The sequence below is a fragment of the Henckelia pumila genome, chromosome 1, assembly GCF_033568475.1.
Source record: "Henckelia pumila isolate YLH828 chromosome 1, ASM3356847v2, whole genome shotgun sequence".
NCBI lineage: Eukaryota > Viridiplantae > Streptophyta > Magnoliopsida > Lamiales > Gesneriaceae > Henckelia > Henckelia pumila.
The window spans coordinates 74,093,668-74,113,852 of record NC_133120.1 but is presented as its reverse complement, the minus strand read 5'-3'; the positions used below and the strand labels follow the sequence as shown (position 1 = coordinate 74,113,852).

Sequence of the window (20,185 nt, the reverse complement as noted above, 5' to 3'; positions counted from 1 at the left end):
TACACTATGAGTATTATCCAAATCATGTATCCGATGATCAATATTTTTATACATAAGCATAATTAATTGGATATTGTTGATGTGCCAAATCATGAGTCATTTGATTTATGGTTCGGATAAAACCCTTAAATAGGTTGAACTCTACCATAATATCGATGCTTTCGACACCAAAAATTTCGGCGAATAATAATTGAAACAAAGTTAAATCAAGACCCGACTTATACAAACCAACAACCAAAATACAAAAAAAATTAACGATTAAATATATTAATTCGACGTCATTTTATATCAATTATTTATTTTAATACAAAAACTCTTGTGATAGATTGTTATACATGTTAATTTTTTGAGACAAATATTTTATTATTATTATTTAATCCCAAAAACTATTATTTATTATTATTATTATAAATATGAGGTGAATGAACCATGTCGCCGATAAATCATTCCGACCGGACCATCTTACAAAAGCTTATATTATTTTAAAAAAATAAAATAAATTTGATGATATGTACAGAGAGTCAATGGTAGGTTAGATGAAGGGTGAGCGTAGTGTGAGAGACGAGCCAGGCAGGTAACACGTGCTTGTATGATTAAAAATGGCCGCTCATATTTAAGTCCCCAACCAATCCAAACCAAACTCCCAACCAATATTACTAAATAACGTACATTCAATCAATGATCCATTCACTTACTTCATCTCCACCCAAGAATTTGTTGTACTTAACACCTTTTTTACCCATCATCTTGAATTCCCAGCTTCCAATTATTTTCTTGAAATCGGGTGACACTCGAGAATAAGAGATAGCCTTGTTGAGAATTTCTCTGCTTACAGCCTTTCTCCGTTGCTGTGGCTCTATTTGATTGGAGGTGAGTCGTCACTCTTTCTGCTCTGTTCTTGTGTTTCTCAAGGGAATTGGAAATGTTTCTTCCATTTTCTTGATTTTGGGTTCTGGGTTTTGGTGGGATTTTGTTCAATATGGGCTGAATGTTATGGCAGGATTTTAAAGTGTTGAACTTTTCCGTTAATTATTATGGTTGGTTTTCGTTTTTTCTGCAACCAATTCTTGCTATGGTTTTTTCTTCGGAGTGATCTTTGTTGTACAGGGGTCTCTAGTTCTATATTCAACTGTTTATGGATGTGATGTACAAGAAATAAAAAAAATGTGAAAAAAACTAGATGAAATATGGATAAGCAATACATAGATATTAACAATATGTTGTTTTGCATGTTTTTTATTTTGTAGGATTATTGTCTCTTAATTGCCCTTTCCAATTACAATTTCTAATCATCCTCCACTAACTAATACCATGACTTGGAAGAGATTTTTCATCAAACTCATATATAATGTCATACCAGGCCGTGAGATGACATTGGGTTAACAAAAAAATGAAAGAAACATGAGAGGATTAAAAATTTGTGGATCATCCCACTTTCATCCAATGTACCAAACGGTACCTAACGTTTACTGTTGTAGAGGAACTCTTTTGTACTGGTATTTCAGATGATAGACTACGAATTGATTAATTCATTTTTCTAGGCAGATATTGCTTCACAAATGATTGCTCTCAAATCGTCTCCAAGATTTTGTTTCGGTTCCCTAATGTCGGTTTCTGAAAATATCTCATGGTTATTTTTGATCTATGTGATTTTATTTGGCAAACCTTATGTTTTTGTTATAGAATTGTCCTGAAGGGCCAAAAGCTAGTACTAGAATCATTAGTCTTACTTATCGGATACTTCAGTTTGATGTGGGATTAGACGAACATATATAAAAAAACTGATTTATTGTGTTCATGATGAATTTTGTTTTCTTCAGCCACTTAAATATGTCAGAAGCCCAAAGAAGGCAAGTGTCAGCCGGCAGTAGGCATGCTAATGGATTTGTAAATGGTCCTGCTCCGTCAAGGCCTGCAAGCTTGGTACTTGAAGTGGGTGAGTTTTGTCATGCCCTTGGAGGGAAGAGGCCGATTCATAGTATCTTGATTGCTAACAATGGAATGGCAGCTGTCAAGTTTATACGTAGCACTAGAACTTGGGCTTATGAAACATTTGGCACAGAGAAAGCAATTTTATTGGTGGCTATGGCTACTCCGGAGGATATGAGAATAAATGCAGAGCATATTAGGATAGCCGATCAATTTGTCGAAGTACCTGGAGGCACTAACAACAATAACTATGCTAATGTGCAACTCATTGTTGAGGTTTGTGGACATAGTTTTGTTTGCTACTTATTCTTTTGTTTGTACTCTGGTTTCTATAATTGGATTGTGTCATTTTAGGGTTCTTTGAAACTTTCCCAGGGTAGATATTAAGTGCAATTTGACGCTAATCTAGGAATTGGAATAATAAATTTGTCAGGATCCCCATCTCCATTTTCCTCTCTAAGAATCTGCGCTAATCTAGGAATTGGAATAATAAATTTGTCAGGATCCCCATCTCCATTTTCCTCTCTAAGAATCTGTAGCTGCAATATTTTTGCACCTACATGCTTTCTGTATAACTGGCCTCATTCTTGCATGCTCGAGGGATAGGGAGAATGTATGAGTATCAGATATGAGAGTCACAAAATGAGCCAAGGACAAATTATTTGGATAATTAATTTAGAACAAAATGTTAAACTAATATGTGTATCTTTAATTCTAGATGGCCGAGATAACACATGTTGATGCTGTGTGGCCTGGTTGGGGTCATGCATCTGAAAATCCAGAGCTGCCTGATGCTTTGAGTGCAAAAGGCATCATATTTCTGGGTCCACCATCTACATCGATGGCTGCATTGGGAGATAAAATTGGATCATCATTGATTGCACAAGCTGCAGAAGTGCCTACTCTGCCTTGGAGTGGCTCTCATGTATGTATCTGTTTCTGAAGCCATGCCTATTTGCTTTCTCTGTCATCTCATTTTCATATATGTGCCATTGTTTTAGGTGAAAATTCCTCCAGATAGTTGTTTGGTCTCTATCCCAGATACAGCATATAGGGAAGCGTGTGTGCATACAACAGAAGAAGCCATATCTAGCTGCCATATTGTGGGTTACCCTGCAATGATTAAAGCATCTTGGGGTGGAGGTGGTAAAGGCATTAGAAAGGTACGATTATTGCCATAGTTTTAGTTTTACTAAGTGCCAAGTGAACTATATCCTTTGACTTGGAGCAAGAATTGTGAACTTGAATTTTTTTGAGTTCCAAGTTTGGTTTTCTTTGTATCATAGTTTTCATAAGTCGACAGACAGCATTGATCGTCATATCTACTTATAGGTCCATAATGATGATGAAGTCCGGGCTTTATTCAAGCAAGTTCAAGGTGAAGTTCCTGGGTCCCCCATATTCATAATGAAGGTTGCTTCTCAGGTTAGAACATTCTTTCCTTCTACTCTAAAGCCTACGGAATGCATCAATGAGATTTTATTTTAACATCAATATGGTTTTGTTTCTCAGAGCCGGCATCTAGAAGTCCAGCTGCTTTGTGATCAATATGGAAATGTTGCAGCTTTGCATAGCCGTGATTGCAGCGTTCAAAGGAGACATCAAAAGGTTTGTTTCTATAGCACTCCTGATTATAATATGAAATTGGATACATTTTGCTATCTTCTTCTGGTCCCCATATATTATTTTGACTATTACAATAATAAGCATATCTGCGTTCCTCCGTTAAGAAAATTTTCCTTTCTTTCATAGAACAACTGTGTTATGTATTATTTCAAACACGTAATGCCATTTTAGATCATTGAAGAGGGCCCAATTACAGTTGCGCCCTTGGAAACAGTAAGGAAACTTGAGCAAGCTGCTAGAAGGTTGGCCAAAAGTGTTAATTATGTTGGAGCCGCAACTGTGGAGTACTTGTACAGTATGGAGACCGGCGAATATTATTTTTTGGAGTTAAACCCAAGGTTACAGGTTTGTTAACATTTTCATCCATGGTATGACTCATGTTATTTAATGATAATATTAAATGAACATAGTTCAATTCACACTACCTCACTTATTTAGTTCTAAATAAATGTACAAATATGAAGTTATTTTGTTACAAGTAGGAAGATGGTGTTGCTAAGGTTATTGGAACTAATTCTTTACTGTATGGATAATGTGTAGATGGCTATGTGTATTGCTTGCCACTGAACTATTTGTAGTAGGATTCATCTTCTTGTCATAATTTAGGTGGAGCACCCTGTCACTGAGTGGATAGCTGAAATAAATCTACCTGCGGCGCAAGTTGTTGTTGGAATGGGCGTCCCTCTATGGCAAATTCCAGGTTTGTTTGTTTGTTTGTTTTTTTTTTTCCTTCCAGATTTTACAGTCACAAAAATTTTCTTCATGCTTTTTGATGACTTTTCATTGTGGTAAATAAATTAGAGATACGGCGATTTTATGGTATGGAACATGGTGGAGGCTATGATGCTTGGAAGACAACATCCATTATTGCTACTCCATTTGACTTTGACAAGGCAGAGTCTATAAGGCCTAGAGGTCATTGTGTGGCCGTTCGTGTGACAAGCGAGGATCCTGATGATGGCTTTAAGCCAACAAGTGGAAGAGTACAGGTCAGAGTTTGTCTGATTGAGCGGTTCAATTTCTGTTCTATATACACATTTTCATGATGATCACTGCATCATTCCGACAACTATAAGCAGGAGTTGAGTTTCAAAAGCAAACCAAATGTGTGGGCGTATTTTTCTGTCAAGGTACATGTTTATAAATCTTATCATTAGGAGATTTTTAAATTTAAAGCTGCTTCTGACTAGTATCTTAAATTTGCGCAGTCTGGGGGAGGTATACATGAATTTTCAGATTCGCAATTTGGTAAGTAAATTGCAGGAGGAAATGCAAAATATCACGTTGCTTTTGTCAAATACTTTATCAGTTTATCTGACTAAAAAGCTGCTGCGGAATGGTACTTTGTTTTAGAATATGCATCCCATTTGAACTTGGTATTATTGATGGTACTCAAGTCCTTTTATCGACTGATTAGAAACTCTGAGGTTAAAGTTACCGAGTAAAAATATGCTCAAAATACATGCCTAAGGAATGAGCCTACGTAAAACTTCTAAATGTTCCTTTGACATGTGATCTTGATTAAGTCGAAATCCTCTTCATCTTGTGAGCACAGGTTCTTCAATTTGGTTTTCTCGTCTTTATAAAATTTATTGTTTCTGATGGAAAGATATAGGTTAGTAAATAATAGATTTTGAATTGCACAGCGAAATCAAATGAATATGCTCTGGTGGTAGATCACTTGATAACTAGGTGAGATATAATTTGATAGTTTTCAAACATCCCTAATCGTTATTGTTCTCTGTATGTCTATGCATGAGAATTGGTGGAGGCTTGCTTATGATAGTTCTAATGTGGTTCACGTGATTAGGGGTGTACATGATCGAGCTAGACTACAAAAAATTGAGCCCGAGATCATCGAACTCAAAATAAAGGGGCTTCGGTTTGAGTTCAAGCCTCTTGAGCTCGGTTCGTGAGATGGCTTGCGAACTTAATTTCTATCTGTAAAATCTATTCATAAATATGTGAACAAGCTTAGATCATGTGTTTTGTTCGAGGCTTGAACTCATGAACATATTCATGAGCGTTATGCATGCTAATAATAATAATAATAATAATAATAATAATATAGATATGATAAAACATATCGATTTTATCATATATTAATTAAATATAAAATTATTAAATTAGGTTTGTGAATGGCCTCACAAGCTCCTGAACAACAATCTTGGCGCTTAAGCTGAGCAAATGCTTAGCTTGACTGAGCTTGACTTGAGTCAGCTGGACTCACCTTATACCCCTACTTGTGTTATAGGATTTTTTAAGCATGCCTAGAATCTTTTATTCAATATAAAATTGATCATTTTGTTTCTCAACGCAGGGCATGTTTTTGCCTTTGGGGAATCGAGACCAATGGCCATCGCAAATATGGTTCTTGGGCTTAAAGAAATTCAGATTAGAGGAGAAATCCGCACAAATGTTGATTACACTATTGATCTCTTACATGTGAGAATCTTTATATAACTAATATCAGTCTACTTTCGTATAAATAAAAGTTAATATTTAAGAACATATTTTCAGGCATTAGATTACAAGGAAAATAAAATACATACAGGATGGCTTGATAGCAGAATAGCAATGAGGGTCAGAGCAGAAAGACCCCCTTGGTATCTCTCAGTCGTCGGTGGTGCCCTTTATGTGAGTATGCAATTGCGCTAACACATACAAACACTTTAGGATAGTATTTTTTTTTCTACAAATTAATGTATTGTTTCTAAAATATCAACTCAGAAAGCGTCTGCTAGTAGTGCAGCCATGGTTTCAGAGTATGTTGGTTATCTTGAGAAAGGACAGATTCCTCCTAAGGTACATGTTCTTGTCATAGTTTTTGAGTTCTTTCTTGTTTTATTTACATCTTTACGGACTGGAACCTCTTCCACTTGCAGCATATATCATTGGTCAATTCTCAAGTTTCCCTGAATATTGAAGGCAGCAAATACACAGTAAGTTTAAGCATATAAAACCACGTGACTGCAAGCAGTTTTGCCTTATACTTTGGATATACTAGCAAGGTGCATGTGCAATGCACTCAATGAGCCTAAAATTAGATATATGTTTATTAAATGTCTAATAAATAGTACAGGTATCTGATCGACGATAGTTATAGACATAGTTTCAAACTAAACAGAAGTGATATAAAACCAGAGATCTAAAAAACATAATGTTCATATAAGATATACGTACTATTATAATCTTTTGTTAAGTTTTCAAAACTAAACAGAAAGAATATAAACCCAGAGCGTGATTTTCATCCAATAACTTCGAGTTTTTTTCGATCCGTTTTTTGACCAGAACCACTAAATTCAGATAACATGGTTTATTTTGATACTATAGTCTCTTACGTAGGCGTGTGTCAAGAATAAAGCATATATTACACAATTAAAATTCATATAAGCTAAAAGAAAGGAGAAACTAATGAAAAATGACCCTCGATAAATGAAAATAGGAGGAAAAAAATTTATTGCTTTCCTTTATTTTTTATTTTTTATGTTTTGTTTTTTGTTTTTTGTTTTTTGTTTTTTGTTTTTTGTTTTTTGTTTTTTGTATTTTGTTTTTTGTTTAGATAGATTTTAATGTGTGTAATATAGACTTTATTCTTATCACATTAGCCATGTAAGATAACAACATTGTCGACTAAGTAAATATTTGATAGATTTAGTGGTTTTGGGTTAAATAAAGACCAAAACGAAAAAAATCAACTTTCTTTATGGAAACCAATCTTTAACATGTTACATGACTAAAACTCGAAAAAAACCCAACTTATAAGATTAAAATTACAACTTTTGGATAAGATATTAAGCTCATATAAAACATAGATATGATAATCATTAAATCATGTATATTCTTTGAAACCACAACCCCTTCACTACAACGCTCTTGTTTTATCTTAACATTGTCAGAATTTTCTTCTCGAATGGAAAACACTTGAAAAAATGAAGTGTATATAATAATTTACATTTTTTTTATATAATTACTTGTTATTAAAAATAGGCGAATATACATGACAATCAAGAATGGTTAATAGATATATAAAAAAAACTCTTGTGGTAAAAAGATGTAGATACATTTTCTGAGGGAAGACAAAAATAGAAAATAATTTATCATTGAAAAATTTAAAAGAAATACTTCTTTAATAAAATTAGTGTGACGCCTTATAATCATCAGGTGCACATATTAATATTTCGAAAGTTAGTAAAATGTTACGTTTTAGATTTAAGCCATACAATCGTAGGTACATGACAAAATATGCACATATTTTATATAATTCAACAATTATTTAAGAATACATAACACACATTTGCACATGCATGTAACATTTCCAACCATAGAAAAGAACAAGCACAAAAACACCTCGAAAAATGAAAAGAAATTAGGAAAAAATGGTGCGACAGACAAAATGATACACATACATCTGGCATCTGCAATTCAACATAAATGGAGAAAGTAAAGAAAGGAAAACATAGAAACTAAAACTTTTGGAAAACCATATGAAAGATAGGAAGATAAACAAACAAAAGTAGATTGATTCTCAAATATTAATTAGGTCATACAAAATGTCTAGAAAACTCGTGAAAGAAAAAATTACTAAATTAGATAATGGTATATAAGAGCTTATAAAAATCAACGATAACATGAAGAAATTAAGAAGACATGTAGAATAGGGGGAAAAACCGTGTGAAACTAACGAAAGTGATATATTTATATTACATAAAATCTTTATAAATTAATAATGTTGGGACCAGACAATTTATTAATTTATAGAGTTATTAATTAATCGATAAATTAATAATTTATTATTTTAAAGAGTGCATTTTCGATCTAACCTATATATAGTAATTAAATTGGTGTAGTACTAGTAGTTTTTGTATTATTTACTAAAAAAATGTTTTTATCGATGTAAAATGGATGAGTTCACAAGTGCAAAAATTTCAAGAAATTATAGCTAACACAATTGAAAATTACATTGATGATGAAATTGAAGATGATACGGTATCTTTGGGGCCAGTTATGGGAAAGGAAACACATTCATAGAGAAAACAATTTTTCACAATTTTTTGTTACAGTTTGAGGATGCAACAACATAACTTTTGGATGCAATGAGAAAAGTTAGAGATGAAATTCAATTAGAATCACATTTCAATTAGATTTGAATTTCAAGAAAAAACAAAACAGAATCACATTGTGCTAAATTGTCCTAGTTATATTTTGTAATTTAGATGATTATTAATTTATGATATATTGATGAGACCTTATATTTATGTAAGAGTCTTCCGAAAATTTATTATCTTATTAATTTATCAAAATTATTGATTTAATAAACTGGCCCAAGTCGGGACTGTGAAAAAGTACTGTTTTAGAGAGGTTTTTAATTTGTGGAGTATTAATTTAGAGAGATTCTACTATATGGTAGAATGTTAGACTACTTCTCAAAATGATTATTTTTCTGTCAAAAATAGATATGGCCATAGTCCTACTTCATTTTAAACCAAATCGGTATCTCACATTTTAAATTAACTATTGAAAACACAATTGTTACACAATCTCATATTTTTCCCACCTATGTTTTGACCTCCTAAATAAAGGGGTCTTATATTATTTTCAATGAATTTCTGTTTCTTTGGCCCATGCAGATTAATATGGCAAGGGGAGGTCCTGGAAGCTACAGGTTGAGGATGAACGAGTCAGAAATTGAAGCAGAAATACATACTCTTCGTGATGGAGGTCTACTGATGCAGGCATGGTGTTACTTTTTTTTTTTGATCTTGCAACTCCTTTGTAAGATTGATTAATATTTGTGTGCTATTTGTTCTGATTGGCGACAAATTTAGCTCAAAATAACAGTAAAGATTTGTTAATGTGATTGTTGCAGCTGAATGGGAACAGCCATGTTATATATGCAGAGGAAGAAGCAGCTGGAACACGTCTTCTTATTGATGGAAGGACTTGTTTGCTTCAGGTGCCACTGGTTCTTACTCATGGATGTATCAATCATTTATTGTCTTATCTACTTCTTTCTGTTATACAGAATGATCATGATCCATCCAAATTGGTGGCAGAGACACCATGCAAACTACTTAGATACCTGGTTGTAGATAGCAGCCATGTTGAAGCTGACACTCCTTATGCTGAGGTCGAGGTCATGAAGATGTGTATGCCCCTTCTTTCACCTGCTTCAGGAAATATTCATTTTAAAATGTCGGAAGGTCAAGCCATGCAGGTAAGCATGTATATCTCGAAGATATTGCTTTGTTGTTTTACTCAGAAACTGACGAACAACTTTGAAGGCTGGTGAACTTATAGCAAGACTTGACTTGGATGACCCTTCAGCTGTAAGGAAAGCAGAACCATTTCATGGTAGTTTTCCCATTCTGGGACCTCCAACTGCCATATCCGGAAAAGTTCATCAACGGTGTGCCGCAAGTTTGAATGCAGCTTGCATGATTCTTGCCGGATACGAGCATAACATCGACGAAGTAGATTTTCTTCTCTATTGAACATTTAAGTAATTTAATGACGCATGAATGCATGTGTTGTTCTCGAGAAGTTTAGCCTTGCACATACGAGTGCTTGAAGCTAATTGTATTTGTCAAAACTACCTTCATATATAGATATATTCTGTTTTTCAGGTTGTTCAAAACTTACTCGGTTGCTTGGACAATCCCGAGCTCCCTTTCCTTCAGTGGCAGGAATGCTTTGCTGTGCTGGCTAACAGACTGCCTAAGAATCTTAGATATGAGGTTGAACAAATGCAGATGCTAATTTATTACTCTTCGTACAGTTTTGTTCTCTCTCTTTTTTTTCTGCACGCCAAATATATATCTGGCTTTATTGTTTCAAAATTCAGTTGGAAACAAAATATAAGGAGCATGAAAGAATCCCAAATATGCAAAATGTTGACTTCCCAGCAAAAAATTTACGTGGTGTTCTTGAGGTTAGTTATTTATCTTTGTTAAACATGTGTACCTTTCTTTTATTAACAGAGGGAGTTCATTTTTCTAACTTCGTTGTTCCTTTATTTTATTGCCTCAGGCCCATTTGAACTCCTATCCTGATAAAGAAAAAGCAGCCCAAGAGCGAGTAGTCGAGCCTCTAATGAGCCTTGTAAAATCTTATGAGGGTGGAAGAGAAAGCCATGCTCGTGTCATAGTTCAAGGACTTTTTGAAGATTATTTATCCGTTGAAGAATTATTTAGTGATAATATACAAGTAATGTTTCATACATTGTTGACAGTTTTATTTCAGGTCACATTTTCCCAAACAATCTCCCCATAAAAAGATCTGTGGATAAGAATGAAATTCACCTTTGAAATTTGGACCAACCAAATGTTGTTTTCATTACAGGAAAGGTGTTTATGTTCTTGCCACATTTTAAATCAATTTAAATAATTGTGTTACTTTGTTTTCATTTCTCTGTTGGCCTCTAAATGGTGTATGGTCTCCTAGTATCACTCTGACTAGTGAGAGTTTCATTTTCTCTTAGTATTCCTGCTTACTACTTCATCTTGTGGTTCTTCAATTTTAAATGGTGGCACATCTAAAACTTCTGGAAGAAGTTTGTCTCATTTTACTTTCTTTACTATATACAGTTGAAATGCTATATATATATTATTTTTTTTCAGGCTGATGTAATTGAACGATTAAGGCTGCAATATAAGAAAGATCTCCTGAAAATTGTGGACATTGTGCTTTCACATCAGGTATAGCCACATTTATTGCCACCTGGTTTAATCTTGCCATGGTCAAGTTTGCAACAATGAACTCACTTCGTGTGGGTTTATTGGAAAATTTAAGGGCATCAGGAGTAAGAACAAGCTGATACTACGCCTCCTGGAACAACTCGTGTATCCTAATCCTGCTGCATACCGCGATCAACTAATCCGCTTTTCTACACTCAACCACACAAACTACTCAGAGGTTGCTTATTTAATGTTCTTCTGGCTCAAGTGCTGTTTTTTGTGTTATTATTTTCTTGATGTTTGCTCACTTAAAAGTTTTTGACGCGAAACGGCTGTATTCATGCACAGTTAGCATTAAAGGCCAGCCAGTTGCTGGAGCAGACAAAACTAAGTGAGCTTCGTTCCAGCATAGCTAGAAGTCTCTCAGAATTAGAAATGTTTACTGAAGAGGGTGAAAATATGGATACTCCTAAAAGAAAAAGTGCCATCGATGAACGCATGGAAGCTCTTGTGAATGCTCCATTGGCAGTTGAAGATGCACTTGTTGGTCTTTTCGATCATAGTGACCACACACTTCAGAGACGTGTTGTTGAGACTTATGTGCGGAGATTGTACCAGGTACTATTTCGTCAATGTTTTAAAAAATAAATGCTAGCCAACCTGTCTATCGTTCTTATATAATTTTCAACATCCATTATCAGCCATACCTCGTAAAAGGGAGCGTCAGGATGCAGTGGCACAGATCTGGACTTATAGCGTCATGGGAGTTCTTGGATGAGCATGTTGATAGAAAGAATGGGTTGGAAGATGAAGCATCACTTCAAAAGCACAACGAGAGGAATTGGGGAGCAATGGTGGTTATTAAATCTCTCCAGTTCTTGCCTACAGTCATTAGTGCTACATTACGGGAGGCAACACACAACTTGCAAGATGTTGTTCCTAATGGATCTATTCATCCAGCTACTTCTGGTAATATGATGCACATTGCATTGGCAGGCATTAACAACCAAATGAGTTTACTTCAGGATAGGTATCTTACTCGGTTTTTTGATTCACCATATGTTATGATGTGATTATCGTGCCTTCTGTTTGCGTTTCTTCTCATTTTTTTTCCTTCTGGACCTTGTCCTGCTTTGACTATCTGCAGTGGTGATGAGGATCAGGCTCAAGAGAGAATTAACAAGTTAGCTAAAATATTGAAGGAGAAAGAAGTAAGCTCCAGCCTGAGAAATGCAGGTGTAAGTGTAATTAGTTGCATTATTCAGAGAGATGAAGGCAGGGGTCCTATGAGGCACTCCTTTCATTGGTCAGTAGAAAAACTCTACTACGAGGAAGAACCACTATTGCGCCACCTGGAACCTCCTCTATCCATATACCTTGAGTTGGTACACAAATACTTGTTTGTCGTTGCTGAGATTTTTTATTTTGTTTGTTTGTTTTGGAATTATATAAGCTTAAATCAAAATGTCTGTTGACAGGACAAACTAACAGGTTATGATAATATACGGTATACTCCTTCCAGGGATAGACAATGGCACCTTTATACTGTTCCAGAGAGGCCATTGTCTATCCAGAGGATGTTTCTCAGAACACTTGTGAGGCAACCCTTATCAGATGAGGGTCTGCCTGTCCATCAGGGACTGGATCAGAAAGCAACTCAATCACTTTGGACCATGTCCTTTACTTCAAGGAGCATTTTGAGGTCCTTGATGTCTGCAATCGAAGAGCTTGAACTTAATTCTCATAATTCTGCCATCAGGGCCGACCACGCTCACATGTACCTGTATATCTTGCGCGATCAACAGATAGACGATCTTTTGCCATTCCACAAGTAAAATCATCTGAACTATTTATTCTGTCGTTCTTAATGTCCAAGGGTTTATTTACATATCAACTCTAAGGTAGGCTTTTTGACAAAATCATTTCAGAAAGATCCACATACCTGATGGACATGAAGAAGCTTCGGTTGAGAAAATCTTGGAGGATCTGGCACATGAAATCAATGCTTCAATTGGTGTGAAAATGCACCGTTTAGGTGTTTGTGTGTGGGAGTTTAAGCTTTGGATATCATCTGAAGGAGGAGCTAACGGTGCTTGGAGAGTTGTGGTCACAAATGTCACTGGTCACACTTGTATTGTACATGTAAGTGGTGTTCTGACCTGCATGATGTGATTGGGTTATCCGGAATCAGGTTTTACTGGTTATTTGGAAAGATGATCAGTCCTGAAACTGTATAAATCCAAAAACTCAAATTTGAATTTGTGGGTTATTGGATTCTGAACGTTTGCTACAATGATTTAGTAAATTCGATTCCACATTGCAAAAATCAATCTCAATTTCTTGGAGACTGTTTTATAGCGTAGAATGATGCCTCAAGTTCTTCTTGTGGTCATCAAGTGCTAGTTCATTTATGGACCACATCGGACATTTAGTTTTGAACTCGGTAAACTTTTTGTTAATGATGTATTCTTCTCATTTCGCCTTTCAGATATACAGAGAAGTTGAAGATTCCAGCAAAGGAAGAGTAGTCTATAAGTCAACCTATGGGCAAGGCCCTTTGCATGGATACACTGTTAATGCACAGTATACACCTTTGGGCACTATTGACCAGAAACGACTTATAGCTAGGAAAAGCAACACGACTTATTGCTACGATTTTCCGCTGGTAAACATTAATCATTTAATTATTTTCAGAGATTGAATCAAAAAATATTGTTTTGAGAAGAGTATCCATGGACAGGCATTTGAGGCATGTTTGGACAAATCTTGGACCCAACATCCCGGTGTTAACAAGCCAAAAGATAAAGACATCCTCCATGTTACAGAGTTTATTTTTGCTGATCGGAAAGGAGCCTGGGGTACTCCTCTAGTTTCTGTTGAGCAACAACCGGGAGTGAATGATGTTGGCATGGTAGCATGGCGTATGGACATGTCTACACCTGAATTTCCTTCTGGAAGAACAATTTTTGTCGTATCAAATGATGTAACCTTCAAAAATGGTTCATTTGGCCCCAGAGAGGATGCGTTTTTTCAGGCGGTAACTGATGTAGCTTGCACTCAGAAGGTACCTCTAATTTATCTGGCAGCAAATTCGGGGGCCCGTATTGGTGTAGCAGAGGAAGTTAAATCTTGCTTTAAAGTTGGTTGGTCCGATGAAACAAGTCCTGAGCGTGGTTTCCAATATATTTACCTAACTCCCGAGGATTATGCTCGCACTGAATCTTCTGTCATAGCACACGAGTTAAAGCTCTCAAGTGGCGAAAGCCGATGGGTAATTGATACTATTGTAGGTAAGGAAGATGGTTTAGGAGTCGAAAATTTAACTGGTAGTGGTGCCATTGCCAGTGCATATTCAAGGGCATACAAGGAAACATTTACTCTGACCTATGTGACAGGTAGAACTGTTGGGATTGGTGCTTATCTTGCACGTCTTGGTATGAGGTGCATTCAAAGACTCGATCAACCAATTATTCTCACTGGTTTTTCTGCATTGAATAAGCTTCTAGGTCGGGAGGTGTATAGCTCCCACATGCAACTCGGTGGACCCAAAATTATGGCGACTAATGGGGTCGTTCATCTCACTGTCTCAGATGATCTTGAGGGGATATCATCCATTTTAAAGTGGTTAAGCTTTGTTCCTCCATACGCCGGTGGGCCACTTCCAATTTTGACTCCATTGGATCCTCCTGATAGGCCAGTTGAATATGTACCAGAGATATCCTGTGATCCCAGAGCAGCTATTTGTGGTGTTATTAATGGTTCTGGGAAGTGGCTTGGAGGCATGTTTGACAGGGAAAGCTTTATTGAGACACTAGAAGGCTGGGCAAGAACCGTTGTCACTGGCCGTGCAAAACTTGGAGGAATTCCTGTGGGAATTGTTGCTGTTGAGACTCAAACTATGATGCAAGTGATCCCTGCAGATCCTGGACAGCTGGATTCACATGAAAGAGTTGTCCCCCAAGCAGGACAGGTTTGGTTTCCCGATTCTGCATCTAAAACTGCTCAAGCCTTGATGGATTTTAACAGAGAAGAGCTGCCTCTCTTTATTCTTGCAAACTGGAGAGGATTTTCAGGTGGGCAGAGGGACTTATTTGAAGGTATATTACAAGCGGGATCGACAATTGTCGAGAACCTTAGAACATACAAACAACCTGTTTTCATATACATACCCATGATGGGTGAGCTTCGTGGCGGTGCTTGGGTGGTTGTGGATGGTAAGATCAATCCAGACCATGTTGAAATGTATGCAGAACAAACGGCCAGAGGAAATGTCCTTGAGCCAGAAGGTTTGATCGAGATCAAATTTCGAAATAGAGAATTGCTGGAATGCATGAGTAGAATCGACCCTGAGCTAATTGCTCTAAAGACCAAACTCCTAGAACCCAGAACCACTGCCACACATGATACCCTTGAAGATTTACATAAACGAATAAAAGCACGCGAAAAACAGCTTTTGCCACTGTACACTCAGATAGCTACAAAATTTGCGGAGTTGCATGATACTTCACTCAGAATGGCTGCAAAAGGGGTTATCAAAGAAGTTGTAGAATGGAAAAAATCCCGGTCTTTCTTCTATAGAAGATTGCGCCGGAGAATTGTTGAGTTTGAATTGGTAAAGTCTCTTAGAGATGCTGCAGGCCAACAGCTTGGTTATAAATCAGCAATGGACATGATTAAGAATTGGTTCTTAAGATCACACATTTCAGGTGGGAAAGAAAGTTCGTGGATGGATGATGAAGCCTTCTTTTCATGGAAGGATGATTCAAGAAACTATGAGAAAGAACTACAGGACTTGCGTGTTCAAAAGATGTTGATACAGTTGTCGAACATGGAAAACTCCCCAATGGATATGCGCGCACTACCTCAAGGTCTTGCTGCATTCCTGAAAAATGTGAGTTATTGTTTTTTCACTCCGTGTCCATGCTTTAATGTCTTTTTACCTGATTTCTTTCTCGTCATAGTGCTGAATTTTAAATGATGCACAATGCAGGTGGATCCATCAATCAAAAATCAATTGATTGATGAACTAAGAGAGGTGCTCGGTTAATTCAGTTTGCTTTTCTGATTCTGGAAATTTAGATCAGAATGGTGATTTTTCTACCAGTATATGCAATTTTTTTGTTCCATTAAATTGTCCGCATGTTTCAGTAAAGGGTCGTTGTAATTTTTGTTCTTGATGGTGTAGATGCTAGCATTAGTTGTTTACGCTGGCAGGAAGTTGCATTACCATCTGTAGGGTCTGCTTGATGAAGTTTCTGACAGTCCTTGTATGTATTCAAGATTTTGTGTTACAGTCTGTAAGAAACATCAGTAATCTGTAAGAAAAATAATTTTTTCCATACATGGATCAATGATATTTCATCACTGGGGTGTCGTATGTTCACATTAGAGAAGAATATAAAACTGGGAAACTCTAGTTTGCAAGCAAAAATAATTAGGTTGTGGTCTATTCTGCCGAATCCAGATGGGGCTTAGCAGTGTGATTCAACTACATGAGCTTATCAAAAAATCAACTGAACACTGAAGTGCAGAATCATCCTTCTCTATGAGAAGAGGAAAATGCATCTGTACTCGCACATATTCCTATGTGCATGCGTGAGCATATACATATACGAGTCATGTGCACGTACACACATTTATGTCAACTTGTTTTCGTGGTGGCACTTGGGGTTAGGAAGATATTTTTTCGCCTTTTTTGTATCTAACATAATCTTCGCCTTGTACCATGCTGGAGGTTAGGCTCGCCTTCTTTGTATCTGATTTAGTTAGTGTTTGGGAGAGTTTTTAGAAAGCATTTCTCAATTTTTTTTAACAAAATTTCACTTCGAATCTGCTTCAATGGCAGCAGCTGCTTTAATTTTTCACTTAGTCCAAACTACTTGTTTCAAGAAGCAACCCCAAATTATATAATATGAGTGAAGAAAAACATGATTTAAAAAATATTTGGCAGAGAAATTACCATGAGAAAATAAGAGAATCTTAATTGATTTTCTTGTTTGTTTGTTTGTTTTTTCTTCCTCTCCTGTTCCCGAGATTTCTTCTTTTCCTTTTCTACCTTCATTCTAATTTCCACCGTCTCCTCCCCTCAAAAAGAAATTGAGGTTGAGAGCAGTGGAGGCTTTAGGTGAATTTTCAGGGGAAAGACTTATATATATAATTTGTTTTATTAAATATCGATACAATGAATTCATTTAATAATCAAAATTTTAAATTTTTTCAACTGAAAATAATTACATACAAGATGCTTTGAAAAAAGAAAAAAAAAACTCTTTAAAAAAAAAAGAAAGAAGAAAAAAAACTAAAATTAGAAAAGAACTCAAGGATCTCTTTAATCTCATGAGTCATAGATGAATCAGTGCATAATTTAAATAGAATAAAAATAAACAAACTAAGGAAGCATAAATAATTTTTAGTCACAAAAAATCTAACAAAAAATACAAATTATAATTTAAATAATAATGAATTCAAGAAATAATTAATAATCGAATAGAGTAAAAATAAGTCCAAAAGACTAATAAACAAATCACATGATTCTAAATTCTCAGATACCAAAAACCAAATCAATTATTAATTAAGAAATAAACATCAACCACAATACACAATTAGACAAGAAAATCATATTAAAAAAAAAACCAGATAATTGACCAATCTGAACAACCTAACTCACATGAGATAGATAATTTAAAGAAAAAGATAGTTTTTTTTAAAGAATAAAGAGATTTTTAAGAAAAGGTACAAAAAATTAACTAATTCTTCAAATTTTAAGTAAAATAATTAGGACTTTCCAAAATTTTAATAGAAAATAATAATAATAATAATAATAATAATAATAATAATAATAATAATAGTAATAAGATTTTGAAAAAAAGTGATGTCCTGCCAAGGAGAGGTCCTTGGGGGCTGCCAAGGTGGTATCCCCTTAGGGCCGCCTATGGCTGAGAGTGACAATGTATCATATACAGCCACAAACTATTTTATTTTTGTATTACTTTGGTCTCACTTGTTTTTTGTTTTTCATGAAATCTCTTTTTCTTTTCAGGTCGTCAAATTAGTCTTTAACTTTTCGTAATGTTTCTCATTTCGGTTTCTTTTGTTAACCCGGTTAAAAACTAATGATGATTTAGCCCAACTCATCTTAAATCATCAAATTAACCTCAAATTTATACCTCATTTTATGTCACAATCTTTATTTAGTCTCCGTTTTTCAATAGACCGATTTGGTCTTCTATATTTTCAAAAATATTCTCAAAATGGTTTTTTAAGCTTGAATATTTTCAAAAATTTCCAAAATAATTTTGGTTGATTAAAATGCATGAGAAATAGGAAAAAAATTCAAGAAAATTGTTAGATATAAGGAGAATTCAAATCTTCTTTCGAACAGAGGGTTGATGCAAATTTTTTTTTAAAAAAATCACACTTTCATCATTTTTTAAATGTGAAAATTACAATATTGGTCATCTAGTTTTGTCTTATTATGTTTTTTAGTCTGTGTCTTATCATGATTTTGATTACTGATTTTTTTTTTTTGACGGTATTGATTACTGATTTTCGGTATACTTGAAGGAAAATAAAATGAGTTATATCGATTCGACCCCAAATTACTCAAAAATTTATCATAAATAATAATAATAAAAAAATTAGATAGGGATGGCAACGAGGCGGGTTCGGGCGAACCCGAGACCCGCTCCGTCTCCCCTTGGACCCGTCTCGCCCAACCCAATGAATCCGGAGAGTCCAATCTGGGTTAGACCCGTTGGACTCGTCAAATTTTATATAATTAAAATTTTATATAATTAAAATTAAATAAGTTCAAAAATTAACAAAACATCATTACATTTAATTTTCAAATTTATATTAATAATATTTAGAACAAAAATTATTCTAACAAGTTAAAATATATCATTTTTTATTTAATTAATAATTAATAACAAAATAAAAATTATAATAATATTTTTTCATATTAAAAATATCATAATATATTAAAATCATTTCAATCTAAAATATTATAAACTCAAATTATGGATAAATTATTGATTAATTAATATAAAAATATAATTATATATTATTAATATATATACATATATATATATATATATTAATATATATTTTTGGCGAGGCGGGTCCGGCCAAACTCGGGACTCGCCCCGGACCCGCTTGGCAGGGTCTATGAAACGACCCTAAACTCTAGTTTAATTAAATAAATGAGAAAAAGAATTTTGGGATATATTATTATTATTATTATAGAAATTTTTCAAAAAATTTCGCCATGACCCATCTATAAATGTTTAATCCTTTATGTCTCAACTCAACAGTGCAAATGAGTAAACTTAAATAAATATACGTGCGGAATAAAAACTTTAAAATGAATCGTACAGTTAAAAGCTATTAATAAATAAACTAAACATTTAAAATAAGTTAAAATAACCAATCACTAAATTTAAATTATTTTAAATAAATAAGTCGAGCAATTAAAATCATTTAAATAAGAAAATCTTAAAACCTTTAAAATTTTTAAAGCAAATAAGTGGTATAATAAAATAATTTAAACGAGTAAACTTAAATAAATAATAGCAATAATTAAATAGTTAGTACAATAAAATCATTTAAATAAATAACTAATATTTATTAACACATAATCCAAATAAATAATTTGAATCAATTAAACTTAAAAAAAAATAATAATAAATCCTAATATTTATTAAATTTAATGCATGTAATTTAGTATATTAGATTTTAGGTGCTACAGTCTAGACCCATCCCGGCTGGTCGGGTTCAATGCGGGATCGAATTTAGACCCGACCCATTGTCATCCCTAAAGTTACATTTAGTTTGATTTATGCTAGAGTGCTACATAGTGCTGAATATTGTTGACATGTCCTACTGAAATCGATTTCTGCATCGAAAATTGGGATAAATGTCACGCCTCAAAATTGGGTAGAGTTGACATTGGCGTT

General features: G+C 34.6%; 1 protein-coding gene across 2 annotated transcripts; it reads left to right on the top strand.

Annotated features, from left to right (window-relative positions):
• The first annotated feature begins 554 nt into the window (after nt 1-554).
• On the top strand, nt 555-16,590 carry LOC140893084 (acetyl-CoA carboxylase 1-like). 2 transcript variants are annotated; one of them, XM_073302156.1, is made up of 32 exons: nt 555-870; nt 1,821-2,205; nt 2,648-2,854; nt 2,931-3,092; nt 3,262-3,354; nt 3,442-3,537; nt 3,727-3,900; nt 4,162-4,255; nt 4,357-4,544; nt 4,635-4,685; nt 4,764-4,803; nt 5,876-6,000; nt 6,076-6,192; nt 6,286-6,360; nt 6,441-6,497; nt 9,186-9,290; nt 9,425-9,511; nt 9,581-9,772; nt 9,840-10,028; nt 10,182-10,292; nt 10,400-10,486; nt 10,585-10,761; nt 11,175-11,252; nt 11,347-11,469; nt 11,580-11,849; nt 11,933-12,261; nt 12,379-12,616; nt 12,710-13,062; nt 13,160-13,373; nt 13,720-13,896; nt 13,972-16,122; nt 16,222-16,590. In XM_073302156.1, the coding sequence occupies exons 2-32, from the start codon at nt 1,831-1,833 to the stop codon at nt 16,276-16,278; spliced, it is 6,792 nt and encodes a 2,263-aa protein (XP_073158257.1). In that variant the 5' UTR covers nt 555-870; nt 1,821-1,830; the 3' UTR covers nt 16,279-16,590. The 2 variants fall into 2 exon arrangements, with proteins under 2 accessions (XP_073158257.1, XP_073158262.1); XM_073302161.1 differs by lacking the exons at nt 555-870; nt 1,821-2,205; nt 2,648-2,854; nt 2,931-3,092; nt 3,262-3,354 and having other exon boundaries at nt 3,474-3,537; nt 3,752-3,900.
• The last annotated feature ends 3,595 nt before the right edge of the window (nt 16,591-20,185 follow it).